The following is a 17,471-nucleotide window of genomic DNA, read 5'->3' on the forward strand; positions in this document are numbered from 1 at the left end:
CTATTTGATTTAGTTAATTCACATGCTGCATGATTAGTAATATCCATGTTATTTTCTTTTGAATGAACACATTTAATTTGAGGAAATGTTTCTTCATAGCTGAAACTGATTTAAGAATGGGCACACCCTGTCTCTGGCTATACACAGCCTGAGGCCCGGCTTTAGTCTAGGTCTTTGGAACATACTGTATTCTCTCAAATAGCTTTTTAATGAAGGACAAATTTGACTCTGACCTCTCCTGTTTCTTTTTTTCTAAATGCCAGATTACTTTGTAACTCCCCATCCACATTTTGATTTAAACTTGGAGGAAGGAAGACAGAAGACTCAGGTTTGACAAAAGAAATCAGTAGGAATTTAATATTTAATTTAAATACGTACAGATGATTTTAACTGTACTGCTGCCGGAAGGCAGACTGAGAGACAATTAAATGTCAACTTTTAAACTGAATAGTGTAAGACAGTCTTCAGAAATGGCAGGCCCCTCTTTTCCTTGCATCTTTTCTGGGTGCTGAACAGGGGCCAGTTACACTTGAGGCAGTGGCGGTATCAGGCATGCACCAGAGGTAGCAAAACATCTCTGGAAGGTCATTCAAATGCTAAAATCGCGTTCCACAGAGGAGATTGTAAGATAAAAAAATTGCATGGCACTTCTGAAGTTTCTTCTCAAAACAGAAACCATTCACTGCCTATTACAAAAGAAGGTCCATTTGATTCACTTCATCCTGAAATGTAAATAAACTGCATCCCAGATGAAATTTACCAATGGAGTAAACAAACCTTTTTTTTTTTTTTTTCAGAAAAAGCAGCACAGAAACAGTGTAAGAGAGCTGCTGTTTTGTAAGAAACTATTTACATAGAGAAGAGACTTTGAGGTTTCACCAATTTCCTGAAAGGTCCAGGTGAGCCGAAAAAAGTATGGCCCTGTCTTTTATTTTTATTTATTTTTTACAATAAATTAGCTAAGATGCTAACATTCTAGTTCAAAGGGAAAGGGACAATACAACTTCAAAAGACCTATAATACAACATGGGAAGTTTCAACACTTTCAGGTTTCTATTTATAAATAATAAAATACAAAAATCTTCCAATCATTCACATTACAAGTGTCACAAAATTTCACAACTGCACAGTATGGTGATCCTAGACACTATACAATGATAATACACTTATTATGGCTAGCATACATATACATACAAAGAATATCACTAAAATGTAAGAACTTCATTCAAAGCAATGGCAAGTCCTTCATTTAAAAAAAAAAAAAAAAAAAACGTAAATAGCACTGCAAAAAAATATATTAAAAAAAATAAAATAAAGAAAAAAATAAAAACATCTCTCAGTCATAAACAAACATACATACTGACATCAGTTTGAGTTTCTGTAGAGTTCTCATTGTGGTCTACAAAGTATGATAATAGCAGCTATTTTGTATGGAATTAACAAAACACTGGATTTTCAAAGCTGTTTGAGTCATCAGTATAAAAAGAAAGAAACAAACAAAAGGAGCAGTCAACGTCTTGCCTCCCTGGCCAGCCAGTGAGACAAAACAAAGCAACACAAAACTCTTCATATCAACACTGCGGTGGCTCTGAAGAAGGGTAACGTTTCTGAACAATGTTTTTACCCTTTCAGTTACCAGACACCTGCGTCACTGTCATGGCTGAGCGACTGCCTTTCCAGGTATGCAACATTGCTAAGAGCGACTAATATGTCTTATCAAAAGACAAAATGGCCTCCACAAAATGGAGTACAATGTTGCTTTAAATCCTCATCTCAGCCTCATCACTGTGCTCCAGAGAGTGCTCTGTGGTGCTGATGATGGAGGCTGAGGGACCTTGAGTGACACCAAATGGGGAGACAGCTGGGGACCGTGCAGCAAGTGGGGACAGTGAAGGGGAGAAACTTGGAGACATGGCGGCTGAGGAGATGGAGCCCTCATGGCTTATAGGTGAACGCCGTAGGGATGCTAAGTGGTGGAACGTCCGTGCTATGGCAGGTTTAGGTGGAACAGATTTGGCTCCTGGATGAGCCACTGAGGTAATAAGGGGTGGAGGGTCAATTCTTGGCTTGGGATCTGTCTTAACTTTGGGTTGCAAGAGTCTGCGTGGATTATTGGGAGGTAAGCTCTCATCTTTTAGCCTGGCAATCTCTGTAAAGACACTGGCTAAGGGTTGGAACTGAGGGCACCAGTTGAGAAGATAGTCCCAGTTGTAGCTGCCTCGCAGTTCCTCGTCACTTGCCACTATGGCTGTGAGGGAGCCATCAACCGAGGGTTTACCATCCTCAGGGAAAGCGTAATCTTTCGGGTGGGAAATATTTAACCCACGACCTACTCCAAGGTAGCCCCCACCTTCATCTCTGTACACTGGGAGCTGACCAGAGAGTAGGGTACCACTGAGGCTCCCAAGTTTCTTAGTTTTGAACCACTGGCTTGCATCAAGTGGCCCTGGTTCACAAGAAATATCAGAGAGTTGGTCCGCATCCTGCTGAATACCTGAATCAGGGCCCCTGGCGGAGATGTGCTCCTGCATGGAGGAGGTGATGCTTGCAACTCTTGGGTACTCATTGATCATACGGATTTCATCATCCTCTGCTGCTTCGGCAGATCCCCGTCCACTGGAGTGAGAAGGATCTAGGGATCCTCCTCGAGTGTAGGAGCCTCCACCAGTTCCTTCCTCATTACCTGCATATCCAGGAAGCGCCTGATGATAGATCCTGTCGCCCCCTGTGGGTTTAGTCTCATCCAACTTCTGCAAAGCTGTGCCTGAAGACACGGTACTATTCCCAGTGTCTTGTCCTTTCTTCTTGCGCTTTGATCTTACTAGATAAAGGACTACAGCAATTATGACTAACAAGACTATTACTCCAAGAGAGGCAGCAATTATGGTCACAAGGAGGACGTTAAAGTCTGTTGCAAGACCAAAGGAGGTGTTGGTTACGTCAATGGTGACCTGAGTGGAAGCTACTCTTGAGGTGTCAAGAGGGCTGTGGGCAGTCACACCCATAGTCATTAGGCGGGTTTCCCTCTTCGAGCGACTCCCTCCGCTTGAGCTGCCAGAGCTGTCCATCTTTAGGTAGATTACACCGGTGGTCTTATTCACATCAAAATAAGGAGAGGAATTGGGGAAGGAGTAGAGTACAATTCCATCCACCCCACCATCCTCATCTTTGGCCTGTACTTGCCCAATGCTCTGACCTTTTTTGGCTCCCTCTGGTACCTCAAAGGACAAGCCTGAAGTGGTGAAAACTGGATCATACTCGTCCTCTCCTGTTACATAGACCTGCACTGTGACAGTAGCCGAGTTGTTGCCTGCATCCACAGCCAAAGCAATGAAGTTAAATGAGTTCACTTTCTCAAAATCAAATATTTTCCTGGTACGAACTTCTCCCGAGTTTGGATCCACTAAGAAGAGGTCTTTCCCTAGGCCAGAGTGGTCCATCAAATAATACTTAAGCTGTCCATAAACTCCTGTATCATAATCGATTGCATGTAACACAGTCACAGCAGAGTTGGGTGGCTGGTTCTCACGGATACTGGCTGTTAATGTAGCAATGGGAAAGTAAGGTCTGTTGTCATTGATGTCCTTTACCTCTACACTAATAGGAGCCAAGGCAAAATGACCATGGCCATCCGAGGCTTGTACTATAACAACATGAGAAGTTCGGCTCTCTCTGTCCAAAGGCCTTTGAAGCCTCAGTGCCCCAGTCCACTGATCCACAGAGAAGAGTTTCATCTCATCTCCAGAGCTGATGCTGTACTGGACCTCTGCATAGGGAGCTGAATCAGGATCAGTTGCAGTCACACGTAAAATTTCTGTACCAGCAGCTGCCCCTTCACTCAAAGACACTATGTACTCAGCTCTGCCAAAGATAGGAGGGTTGTCATTCACATCAGTGACCGTGATGATGGCTGGTACGCTGGAGCTACGTTGAGGAACACCACGATCTGAGACCGCAATGGTGAGGTTATAGCGTGACAATGCCTCAAAATCCAGTCGCTCTGCAAGGATCAGGGTTCCTACGGTTTGGAAGCCATGGCCCTCTATGAAACGAACACTGCTCTCAATCTGAAAAGCATTTCCAACATTCCCACTGGCAATTGCAAAATCAAAACCAGAGTTTTCCTGAGAAAGGTCTCCATCTACTGCCTCTAATGTCAGGATGGTGGCTCCAGGTAACTGGTCCTCAGACACTGTGGCTTTGTACTCCAACTGGTGGAATATGGGGGTGTTATCATTGACGTCTATCAGCTGAACTTGGACTGTAGTAGAAGATGTCAGAGGTGGAGACCCCCCATCACGAGCTTCAATGACTACACTCACAGAGGGCTGCTCCGGGTCAAATTCTGCTTTCTGTCTGATGAAAAGTGTACCTGTAAAGACATTGGAAGTGCTTTTACTACAATGTTAATGCTTTAAATATAAACTATATGCTAAAACTAGAGGCTGTGGCTATTTAAACTAAGTGCAACTGACCTTGTTGGTAGAGGCGGTTTTCATTAACTCCACACAGCAGTTTATGCAAATAGCATCTACTACTAATTGCACTTATTGTAAACAAGATGCTAGTTCCTATTTATACTTAGTGCATATTTATCTACCACTATTCACACTTTATATAAAAAAACATATACATTCTTTCTACTGGGTAAATAGCCACTGCCAAAACGATCAACATTCTTAGTATAAACACTTAGTATATACCATTTTTAGGATCAATGTTAAACCCGTCCCTCGTTGAAGACATCACTCGATAGGTGACCTTTCCATTTTCTCCTGAATCTCGATCTGTTGCTGTAACTGTGATAATGGGACTGCCTGGTGGAGAATGTTCTGGAAGTGTTACCTGGAAACCAAAGTCAACAAAGTGGCTGTTACTTTGCATGCTTTTTCCTGTTTTCACAGTGATGTCATTTTGAATAAAAGCATCTGCTAAATGCCTAATGACAACAGCACACTTTATTCTGGTGTATATTTATTCTTTAATAAATGTATGTATTTTACCATCCTAACCCATGAACTTTTAACAATAATACTATAGAGAATGATGTAGCCAATAAACCTTCATTAATCCAAGAGACAGGCATTGTTTTAAAATACTTTAAATGGTAGAAAGAAAAAAATCACCTGATATAGATCTTGTGTAAAAGTAGGTGCATTATCATTTATGTCCTCCACCAACACAGTTAAATTGGCTTCACTCTGGTGCTTTGAATCTGAAGCTCGAACAGTCAGTGTGTACCATGTCCTTTCCTCAAAGTCCAGTGGTGCTGTCAGAGACACACGGCCATTGTAACGATGGATATCAAATTTTCCCTGTGATGAAGCATCCAGCTGCAAAGAGTAAGAAAGCACTGGGCCAGAATCCACATCATTTCCAGTAACCAGGGTGATCTCAGTACCGATAAGAGAGTCTGTAAGGGGAGACGCAAGAACACAACATTAAGATACAAGTACAATAATCAAAGTGCTTGATATCATGTCTTTCAAGGTTAAAAAGTTAAAGGTCATCAGTTAGTTCACTTACTTTCTGGCACTCTGATTTCTCGTGGCACTGGGATGGTGGGACTGTTGTCATTGAGGTCAACAATAATCACTGTAATGGTGGCAGTGCCTACTAGTTTAGGGCTGCCACGATCAGTGGCTTTTATCACCAGCCTGATTCAAATGAGATAAAATAAAGGGTTAGATGAATTTCTCCTAACATAAATCATGTGATAGATGTTTCTGTTCAGTTTCTTTTGGGGATTAAGAGAGAGAGAACAAACAATGTCTTGTGTTTTCAGAAAAAGCATTCGTACAACAATCCAAAAGCACTAACAGACCAAAAATGTAGTAAATTAAAAGCACACAGCTTTATAAGAGTCGGGGAACATTTTAGAAACTAAAAACATAAGGTAAAAAAAACTATGAGGGCTTGAACACATCACACACACAAAGACACAGCACTGACTTCACTGGCTGAGCAAACATGATATACACTCACTGTGCCTTTGCGGTGTTCTGTCGATTTGTCCTACGCTGTCAGATTTTCCTACCTCCCATTAAAACAGTGGGTATTACAATTAGACAACGAAAAATGCTGCCGATAAAATTATGGTTTATTAACATCTACACATACCATAACCCTAAACCTACCCTTACAGTAATGCAAATACAGTAAACTATGTGTTATATTCGCGGTTGAAGCAATAAGGGATACATTTACAGTAAACCAGCAATAAATAATTTTTTCCACGTATTAGATTGTGTTTTATAAAAGTCTATACCTACCCCAACCCTAAACCTACCCTTACAGTAATGCAAATACATTAAATATAGTTGTTTATCATGAGAAAAAGGACGCGATATTGCTGTGCGCATGCGCAGTTAACCCTGGTAGGAAAATCTGACTGGTAGGATAAAATGTCAGGACACCGGCACTGACTTCACTGGCTGAGCAAACATGATATACACTCACTGTGCCTTTGTCCAGATTTCTCTGTCCATAATGGCCATGGTTGTGATGCTGCCGGTCAGAGGGTCAATCTTGAAAAGGCCACTTTGACTCGAAGACTCAATGGAGTAAGTCACCTGACCATTCTGACCCTGGTCAACATCCTCTGCCACAACCTAATGTATCCGAAAACATACTGATTAAGCACAAGCAGGGTACGAAATAAACACATGCCAGACATTATAAACAAATACAAATTAATGCTCACTTTAAATTTGACACTAACACACAATAAATCAAGAAAAATAAAAAATTCAGTAAAAAAAATAAGATAATTTATAAAAAACTTTAAATAATAAATTTATCTGTAGAACATTTTTGAACTTTTAGAAATACCAAAAAATAAGAAACCACTTGCCTGAATGATGGGAAAGTCATAGCCCTGTGCTTCATGCATATAAGCCACATAGTTCTGCAGCTGGAATCTTGGTAGATTGTCATTCACATCCTGAAGAATCAGGTTGACAGCCATGAAGGAGCTTGAGGATGTAGTTTCAGCCTTCACCACTAGACGGAGTCTTGGAGTGTCCTCAAAATCCAGGCCATTTGAGCTCTGAACCCAGATTTCACCTATGAAAGCACCAATAATGCAGTGAAGTAGTTCAGCTCACTGGCATTGTAAATATTAAATATTATTTTTCAACTTTCTGATGAGTTCATGCATGCATCTTGTCCAAAATCAAGCTGTTTTCATATTTCACGGGTTTCACAGCTGACCTGTACTGGAGCTGATGCTGAAGGAATGGTATCTGTTCCCACTGAAGATGCTGTAAGTGATGCCGTCTCGGGTGCCGTCAGGGTGCTGAGCCTGAGCCTGGGCGACTGCAGTGCCTGTGCGGAAAAATACAGAAAAAACTCAATACTCTTCTGCCACATTCACTTCAACTGATGGATTGGCTTTCAGTGCCTCACAAAACTGACTGTGCCAGTGAGTGCTGAAATACAATGCTGCAGTTTCATCATGCAGTTCACTGCAAAAGTTTTCAACTGCCTCATGCCAGTGATTTGAAATGAAGATACCACAAAGAATAGCTTTTAGTTTACGATTTATTATAATAATAAAAAAGGTCTGTATATTTTTGCAGTGCACTGTAAGAAGATGGGTTTTATACATGTAACTTAATGAAAGTTGATAACTGTTTGCATTTAAAGTCAACATGAAGTGGATTTTTCTACCCATTTTGCTTATAGAATGTTGTAATGTGTTTTGTTGAAACAGGATATCAATAAATAAAGTATGTAAAAAAGTAGGGTGGGGCCTACAGTAATATTATCCAACTGGAATTGATTGGATCATTAAAAATAGCATTTTGTGTCCCAATGATAAGAAATCTTTTTTTCAGATCTGTCATTTGCTATTACTGTTATAATCTGTATTATATAATGCTAACTGGAATTAAATTACATTTAAATTATTATAAAAAGTATTATTATTATTATTATTATAAAAATATAAAAAAGTTGGATACATTTCTTTCAGTAATTTTTATAAGTGGAATTTATTATAATTATTGTAATTATATATATATATATATATATATATATTTATTTTTTCCCTGTCATACAGGTGCATATATATATATATATATATAGGTTAATTAACATTATTTTTTCCCTGTCATACAGGTGCTTGGCTGTGATGATGTCAGCTAAAACAACAGCAAAAATTATTTTATTTTAATGAATGATTACAACAAATTTTCTTTCTATTTTGGAATAACAATATGAGCAGAAACATGTATTAAGAAAATAAAATAATGCTGATGTTGACTTTAATCATCTTCATTATTTATTTGTTATATTGTGATTTCTTATATAAACGATAATATTATCAATCCTTTTTTCCATGAAATGGACTGCAAGGGCAAAATTATTGCTTTTTATAACAATAAAAAAACTTCCAAGCTAATAGCATGGAATTTTTATAAAGAATTTTTACTGTAAATTCTCTGCTTACCTTTAGCTGCATTCTCCTGTATGCTAACATCTCTGGTGTTGCGAGAGAATCGAATGCCCTTGTAATCTTGCTCCTTCACATAGACGATCACCACCCCTAGAGAAGACTGGGGAGGACTGCCCTGGTCCATCGCCTCCACTATGAGGGTGCGCTGGGTTTGCGTCAGGGTCTCGAGCTTCTCGGTGGTCTGGATCTCCCCTGTTAATGAGTTAATAGCAAATCCTCTGACTGGCATTGCAAACCGGTAGAACACTGACCCGTTGGCTCCGAAGTCCTTATCTTCTCCTCTCATGGTGGCCACCACCTGATGCATGGACACACTTCCACTGGACACGTTGATAATCAGCGGGTCCTGGATGAAAAACGGTGCATTGTCGTTGACATCCAGGATGGTAATGGTTACCTGGGCTGTGGTGTTGCGGGGTGCTGCAGGTGACAGGTCAACCGCATACACTTGGAAGGTGTAAGAAGCTCTTTTCTCTCGGTCCAGAGGTGCTGCGGTAGTGATCCGCCCCGTGTCTGGATGTACTGTGAATGAACCTTTGGCCTCTTGACTAAGGAAGTATAAGATTTTGCCATTTTCACCCTCATCCATATCAGTGGCTGTCGCATCCAACACCAACGAACCTACAGCAGCATCTTCCGAGACATCGACGGTGTAGCTACTGCTTCCAAACTTAGGGCTGTTGTCGTTTACATCAAGGACTGAGATGTCCAGAGTGGCTGTGCTGCTCAGAGAGGGGCTCCCGTGATCTTCAACCACCACTTTCAAAGAATAACTGTTCTTTCGCTCTCTGTCCAGAGGTCTTGAGGTAGACAGAGCTCCAGAAAAACCATCAAGTCTAAAGTCACCATCTGGGTCACCATCTAGAATTGCAACACACAGACACAGCATTTGTTAACAATCAAGCAGACTGAATCTTCTTTTAATAAGAAACAAGCCTGCAATGTGAACAAAAGCTGTAACATGCCTTGACCACATATAATTCAAAATGCAGTGTGATTTAATTTAATGACTCTAAATCTGTTTTTTATACACTGTAGAAGCTCTTCTACAGTACATGTACCTCTATACATACATTATCTAAATATCCAAAATGTTTTACCAGTGATCTTATATTCCAGTCTTCCGCTCTCTCCAGTGTCCAGGTCTGTGGCTTTGAGGGTGAACAGCTCCACGGGCTCTTGGTTCTCAGGCACTTCCAGACTGTAATGCTGCTGCCCGAAAGCAGGAGCATTATCATTCTCATCCAGCACTGTGATGTGCACTTGAGCCTTGGCAAAGTTAGGGGGTATGCCTCCATCTTTTGCATACACTATTGCATAGAAAAGATATAAAGAGGATTGTTAAGTTTAATAATATTAGAAATTAGAATTAGAGAAAATAATATTTTAATAATAATATAACCATTTTCAGGCAAGTGTTGTTAGTAACTAAAACTAATAGTTTTTGGTAATTTAAATAAAGCTGAAATAAAATAAATATTAGATGAAAAACGTAAAAACAAAAATTATTTCTGTTATTTGCCGAGGCATTTAAGCTCAATCATTAAAATTACTAAAACTTAAATTAAAACTAAATCAAAATATAAATAAAAAACTAATAAAAAATAAAAGCACATACTGTAACAAAACTAAAAAATAACTAACATTAAAATAAATAACAAAAATTAAATAAAATATTTGAAGTTAATTCAATATTAATAAATACTATAACAGTCTACAAATAATGCTAAAATAACACTGTTTCAGCCATATTATGTGCAGATCCTGATTGTGTTTATTTACCTGTTACAGTGTAGTGGTCCTGAAGTTCCCTATCTAGAACCTGAGTGACAGATATCACACCCGTCTCTGGATTAATTGTGAATCCATCCTCAGTCACACCACCATAAGTAACCAAGCCATTAGTGCCTGCAACAAAAATAGTAATATATAATCAACAATGATCAAAATCGAATACTAGCAAACTGGCTTCTGAATACTGCACAGTAAACACTCCACATTACCAACTATCTTTGAGTTGAAAGTGAAACCTTTCAAACAGTTCTATACTACACTGTCCTTACTCATATGTTGATATGAGTGGTATCTAGTTATTACAAATAAATTACAAATTAAATACATTTTTATAAAATGCATTATTTATTTAAATAGTAATAACTTACATAAATATATTATTTAACTTTTATTTAAATATATTTTTTTAAATGTCTTTTGGCAGTCAGATCAAATAACAAGTCAAAAGAGAGATGTTAAAAATCATGGTTAATATTATTATTTAATTATAGTAATATTATTTATAAATTATTATTATTGCTAAATGATAGATCAAATCAGGTGCATTGCATTGTGGGACACAGTATTCTGTCAAGTGGCAAATGTAGTAGGTAATACTGAAAATTAGCACAAAGTGCACAGTAATTATACTGCAAAAAAGTAGTATGAGTAGTCTGCCCTTCCTTTCTAAATTAGTATGTGTACAGGAAGTGAACAACCTGATGTGAATTAAAACATTAATAACATAAAATATCCAGGTTCAAACCTTTTCATTTTGGATTTAATACTGGTTTCATTAGTAGTTGATGTTGCTGATTCAGCCCCTGAGTCATGGTCCACACAAGTGTTAAGTGTGGACCAAAGACATACGGGTGCCAGATTGCGTGCAAAGTCAGCGAGCTTTGGCACAAGCACCTGCTTACTCACTTAAAGCTTCCTGAGGAAGGTCTTTACAATCTCTCCTTCATACTCTCTCACTGAGCACAGGGGGCTGAGAATGAGTCCCTCAGACCCTCCACAGGAAGCGTTAAAAAAACACTGCCCCCACCGCAACACAACATAACTGCTTTAACCAGATGGCGAAGATTTCAGACACAGGTCATGAATTTCTAAAAGGTTGGAATACCCTGAAATGTGGGTGATTCTTTTTAGAAGTAAAGGCACATTTAACACATGGATTATTGCAGGAATTAATCAACTATTCCTCACCGTGATCCCGGTCTGAGGCGGAGACCTTCAGTATGCTTGTTCCTGCTGGCTGGTTCTCTTTGATTTGGGCTTCAAATTCGCTGCGTTCAAACCATGGTGCTTCATCATTCACATCAATCACCTGGATAGACAGCACCTGAGTGGTGGAGTGCTGAGGTATCCCATGATCCTCAGCAACAATGCTGAGGTTGTAGCTCTCATGTTCCTCACGATCCAGAGGTTTGAGAATGGAGAGAGAGCCTGGAGAAGAGAAAAACATCTGTAAATCTGCTGCAGATGGCCTCGTGATCAGTTGCCCTGTGGCTGGAGATGTGTGACCGAGGTCAGGGAGCTGTTCTGTTTTATACTATGCATATTTGTAATATTTCGTTATATCTTAAAGCTCTACTTGAATATGGCTGGGCAAATCATTTACTCTGCCGAGTATAGAAGTTCATTTGTGACTAAAATAGCCCACCACAACAAATACTGATGAGATTACCTTTAGGAAAAGTACTGTTTTAGTACAATATTGATGGTATACAGCATAATATTTAATGATACCATGATATTACCAAAGTACATATTTAAAAAAAAAGATAACTGGCAGGTTAGCTTAGACAGTTAGCTTAGGATGCTGCAACTACTGTACACCATTTTGTGGATAAAAAGCATGTTTCTCCCTTAATGGCCATTTATATGTAGTTAAATTTGTTTCAGCAAGCAACATAAATCGCAAAAAAAAATAAAAAAAAAATAATAATAATAATAATAATTAAATATAATATAATATGCTTATATTATATAAATAGACAAATGCAGATTTTTTTAAGTTTTAATATTAATATTTAAGATTGTCTTTTTTTTACTTGTTTTATTTAGCTGTAATTTATTTGAATTTATTTTTTAGTAAATTTAGTAGTTCAGCTTCAACATTTAATTATTATTTATACAGATTATTTAATTTTTTGATTTAATATAATATAATAATACATGTGCCTGCTGAGAAAAAAGTTCACTGAGAAGAATGGGGGTGCTATGTAGTTTTTTGTTTTACTTATCTGTATATTCATTCATTCATTCATTGCTTAAGGGGCTAATTCTTCTTTGCTATGTGAACATAAAACTGCTCATACAACATAGTTGTAACAAGTCAAACACAATATCCATAACTACAGTCTGACATTCATTTTAGCTTTATTCATCCTCTGTTTTTCTCCTCAGTTTAGCTCCTCCACTCTCTATAAGGAATTTGAGAATTAAGTTTTTGAAGACCAAGGAAGAAAGCTGTTGTCATGATTCCATTTTGAACCTTTCCAGCTATACCTCTCTGCAATGATGTCACCAGCAGGACCCCAGGCGAGGGTCACTCAGGATAAACACACCCCTGTGGTCGATATGGCAGCCTGACTGCTTGCTGACTGCGAAATATTATTGTGTGTTTGTGAGAAGTCTGTGTGCGGCCTCCTTTTTTAAATTTATAGTCCAACAAACACTCAAGTTTTAAACACATCATTGAGATGTTTGAGCTGGCTTCTGCTTCTGAATACGGTAGCTCTGGTTTTGTGCTTAAAGTCCATCTCTAGACCTCCTACTTAAAGTGCCCAAAGAGTTTAAAGACTTTCTCCTCAGTGTCTGGCTAATATCAGCTGTGACTTTATTATGTGCTTCAACCCAACTTTTATATACATAGTGTATAGTATACGCCTTATTTAGAACAGAAACGAAACCCTAACCTACATCATAAACCATCTGACAATAATGGAAGGAAAATCGAGTACAGCTGTTCAGTCGATTAGGTGACTGTCTATTTAATCTAATTTTGAGTGAGCGGTAAATGGTTGTATTCTTGGATAACGGGAGGAATTTCAAACTAATACATGCATATTTCAGTCGCCAAAGAGGTGAGGTCGACGGGCCAAAATCAAAGTGCACTCCCATGAATAAACGTTCAAGTAAATTATCTGTTCTGCTAAATTACTACTGGATTTGAGTGAATGGTCCATAAGCAGCATGGTGTGAGAAAAAGATGTTTTTCAAATAGAGCGAAATAATGATTCTTACCACTGTCCGGGCTGAGGCCGAACCGCCCTGCTGTGTTTCCTGACTGGATCCTGTAGGACACTCGGCCGTTTTCACCCTGGTCTGCATCCCGGGCAATGACGTAAAGCAGGACAAAGCCCACCGGCTGGTCCTCCATCACACTAACAGCAGTCGGGGAGCTGAAGATCGGAGCATTGTCATTCTCATCTGTAACGAACACTCGTGCCGTCACCGATCCATATAGTCTCTGACTGGGGTCCGAGGCTGAATCCGTTGCATGGACCACCAGGAACAGGCTGGAGGTCTCCTCATGGTCCAGCTCTCGGCCCAGTTTTAAGACTCCTGTGACAGGATCAAGACTAAAGAGGTCTGGGATGTCAGGCCACTGCTGTTGGATAGAATAACGTATCTCGCTGTTGGGTCCACTGCCATCTTCATCAGTCGCCTGGAAGGTGTAAATGGAGGAGCCAGCTTGTATGTTCTCAGGAATAACTATAGTGACTGGATCTTCTGGAAACTCTGGCGCATGGTCATTACTATCCTGCACGTTGATTTCCAGCTGAACCATGTGAGTGCTTGGATAGGCCTTGGAGAAATCGTCCACTTCGATCTGTAGAGTATACCGTGACCCTTTTTCATAATCCAGTTCTCTAGCCAAGTAAACATCTCCTGTGAGACGGTCAACCATAAATGTTCCTTCATGATCTGTTCCTCCCACTACAAGGTAGGTCACCTGACCGTTTAAGGTCATTTCATGCTCGTCATGTGCTCTAACCGAGCCAATAACAGAGCCTGGCTTGGCTCCCTCCACTGAGTTGAGAGTCATGGATAAGGTGTTGGGTTTTGGAGGAGTCCTTGTAGAGCCAATGACCTACAGATTGGAAACCAAAGACGTCAGAAGAAACGTTAGTTACTTTTTAAGCTCAACTAGTATATTTTACAATACACCTCCTTGAACTATGAAACTTTCCAAACAACTGACAAAAAGTGTCAGTAAAGACATTTACAATGTTAGAGAAGATTTCTATTTCAAATAAATGCTGAACTTTTCATTCATCAAAGAATTCTAAAAAAACCTGTTTTTGACATTGATAATAATAAGAAATGTTTCTTGTGACCACATCAGTATATTAGAATGATTTCTGAAGGATCATGTGACACTGAAGACTGGAGTAAACTCAGCTTTGCCATCATAGGAATAACACTGTAAAAAAAAAACTTATTTTGAATTATAACATTTTACGATGTTACTGTTTTTACTGTATTTTTATAAATGCAGCCTTGGTTACCATAAAAGATTTCTTTCAATACTGAAAAAATAAAATGGAGTGAACCTGTCTGCCAACATTAAAGGCCCGTGATATCATTTCCCAAGTCCTTGAAGTACAGTAAAAGCTGGAAAATGGTTGACAGGTGAAGCCTTTCATACTATTATCCCCATGTAAAAACAAAACACTACACACATACCGGATCACAGGAAGGGAAGCAACAGAAGGATTAATGCTGATCCATTTCTGGGATCTCTTTTAGGTGCAAAGTACAATGGACTTTCAAAATGAAGCTGGCATTACTGATGGTATGTAAAATATTATCTTGAGATTGCTACGGTGGCAAGGTTCTGTGGTGCGAGCATATTGGCATTAGCGCTACCGAGGTTTGCAGCTATCCGTTTGATCAGGGGGAACCACAGCTGGGCCTCATCAGAGCCATCTGGGAACACTTGATTCAAAGGTGCATTCTCCCTCTGTCTCTCTCTCACTCTCATCTTCCCCATACAAACAGAAAGAACAGAAATGGCATGCAACTGCACACTCTACAATTAGCCTCCAACTCCTTTTTTGAAATCACATCTGCAAAAGCACTAAAGATGTTTCTTTACAAAAGAGAACTGGCAGAAAACATTCTGCAGAGAACAAACTCTTTAGAATACAGATTCTTTTACGTTGGAATAAAAAGCCATGAAAATTATCCTATTGTCAAAGATATAGTTTGACATGTCTGATTCACGCAGTTCCAGGCTGAGTGTTGGGATTGATACAGGGTTTTGTGTTACAGTAAGTTCCTCTGGAACAGGAAATAATCCTGGGAGTTTTGAGGTGTTTGTGTTTGCATAGGCAGGGGCTGGCCTCTGGGTCACAGCTCATTTCCCTGCTTGAATAATGATGCCACAGCTCAGGGGACTGTAAGTATGATGATAGTTTGGCACAGTGAAAGATGACTTGTCCATATTGGTGCTCTTGCACCAAGATTTTAAGATTTTGGCAGATTAACTAAAAAAATTAATTAAGGGCAGTTTTATGACTTGAAGCAACCGGCCAAAACATGCTAAAAACACTACAGGCACCTTGGCAACCACACACAACACCCATCAGAAAGTTTTGCACAGGCAGAAAAGGAAAAGTAAAATAAAATAAAATAAAATAAAATAAAATAAAATTAAATAAAATAAAATAAAATAAAATAAAATAAAATAAAATAAAATAAAATAAAATTAATAGTATATATACTAAATAGTATATAATACTATAATTAAAATTAAACTGAAAATGTTAAAATAAAAGCTAATTCTAAAATAATTATAAATAAGACTTTAATAGTATATATACTAAATAGTATATAATACTATAATATATAATAACTGTTAATTTTTGAAGACTTCAGTTACACTAAGTTTCTGGTCAAAAGTTTGAGTATAAACTAAACTAAACTAAACTAAACTAAACTAAACTAATGGCTACTTGATGCTACACAAATATGGTTAAATGTGAGCTATTGGCATCGCTTTGACTTTTTTCCATTTTAGTTTTTAACTATAGACACTCTAAAAAGGAGAAATTATGAAGGAGAGGGAGTTAGTGGCACGACGGAATCCAGATTTCTGCATGAGCACCAAAGTCCAACATGTACCCTCACCACTAGATCACGGGTCTGACATACTTACCTTGATTCCAACATTGAAAGTGATGTTTTAAAAAGTGCCTGGATATTCTCACCTGTATAAGTAAGGCAGTTGAAGAGCTCTGAGATGGAGCTCCACGGTCCGTGGCAGTGACAGTGAAGCTGTACTCTGCCTTTTCAGCTCGCCTCAGGGGGGAAGAGGAGCGCAGTTCTCCGGAGTTTGGGTTGAAGGAGAAACGTTCCGCTCTGGAGCCTAAAAACAAGGGCAAATGGAAGCATAAATATAGACAAATATGGTAGTATAATTATCTGTACAATACATCACATTGGGTACAAAGACAACTGTAAGGACATGTTCAGTTTTACAGGTTTACCATTTTTGCAATAACATCCTCGGGCAATAAGAAGAACTTATGAAATATTCTAGACTTTTGCTTACCTGATAATGAGTAGAAAATAGTGCCATTCTCTCCCTCATCTGGGTCTTTGGCGTGTAGAGTTCCTAATAAAGAACCGGCTGGAAGACCCTCCTGAACCTGGAAAACATCAAGCAAGTTTTAAACAACACAGTCTGGCTGCTTATACTTGATACAAACAACTTCAAGAGCGGGAACAAATCCAAGGTCACATAAACAATTTTTGAAAGATATTATGTACAGACGTAATGAAGTTTTTATGATGTGTAAACTGTGCTTTAATAAACACAAGCACCTATGTTATGACACACTGAATTAAAGCTTTAAATATAGTCTGTGCCAGTCTGTTTCTTGCCTGAATGAGAATCTCCCTGCCAGGCTGTGTGTGGCTGAATGCTGGCGCGTTGTCGTTCTCATCCAGCACCGTGATATGGGCTGTTCCAGTGGCACTACGTGGAGGGGTACCACCGTCCTGAACCACCACAATGAGCTGATAACTGGACTGTTGCTCACGGTCCAGAGCTGCTCTGGTACTGATTTCACCTACACGTGAAATGTTTGAGTTAGTCAGAATACTCACTCTAGAATGCTTGCAAATAATTTTCAGTGACGTTACTGTCAACTAAAACTATTTAAAAAATATTTTTCGGAAATTGAAATAAAGCTGAAATAAACTAAATATAAATATTAGACTT

At 38.8% G+C, this 17,471-nt stretch overlaps 1 protein-coding gene across 2 annotated transcripts in view; it reads right to left on the reverse strand.

Moving 5' to 3' along the window:
* Positions 1-924: 924 nt before the first annotated feature.
* The window catches only part of LOC109069867 (protocadherin-16-like), an 86,571-nt gene continuing 70,024 nt past the window's right edge, over positions 925-17,471 (reverse strand). For both annotated transcript variants that reach the window (XM_042765106.1, XM_042765107.1), the window contains exons 7-21: positions 17,132-17,319; positions 16,800-16,896; positions 16,456-16,613; positions 13,484-14,333; positions 11,441-11,680; positions 10,241-10,366; positions 9,559-9,768; positions 8,453-9,319; positions 7,213-7,326; positions 6,854-7,065; positions 6,460-6,611; positions 5,527-5,657; positions 5,127-5,413; positions 4,704-4,845; positions 925-4,372 (exon numbers count right to left, since the gene is read on the reverse strand). In XM_042765106.1, the coding sequence (XP_042621040.1) occupies positions 1,761-4,372; positions 4,704-4,845; positions 5,127-5,413; positions 5,527-5,657; positions 6,460-6,611; positions 6,854-7,065; positions 7,213-7,326; positions 8,453-9,319; positions 9,559-9,768; positions 10,241-10,366; positions 11,441-11,680; positions 13,484-14,333; positions 16,456-16,613; positions 16,800-16,896; positions 17,132-17,319 (6,386 nt within the window). In that variant the 3' untranslated portion in view covers positions 925-1,760. The remainder of the gene's footprint in view (positions 4,373-4,703; positions 4,846-5,126; positions 5,414-5,526; positions 5,658-6,459; positions 6,612-6,853; positions 7,066-7,212; positions 7,327-8,452; positions 9,320-9,558; positions 9,769-10,240; positions 10,367-11,440; positions 11,681-13,483; positions 14,334-16,455; positions 16,614-16,799; positions 16,897-17,131; positions 17,320-17,471) is intronic.

Source organism: Cyprinus carpio, chromosome A10 (genome assembly GCF_018340385.1).
Source record: "Cyprinus carpio isolate SPL01 chromosome A10, ASM1834038v1, whole genome shotgun sequence".
NCBI lineage: Eukaryota > Metazoa > Chordata > Actinopteri > Cypriniformes > Cyprinidae > Cyprinus > Cyprinus carpio.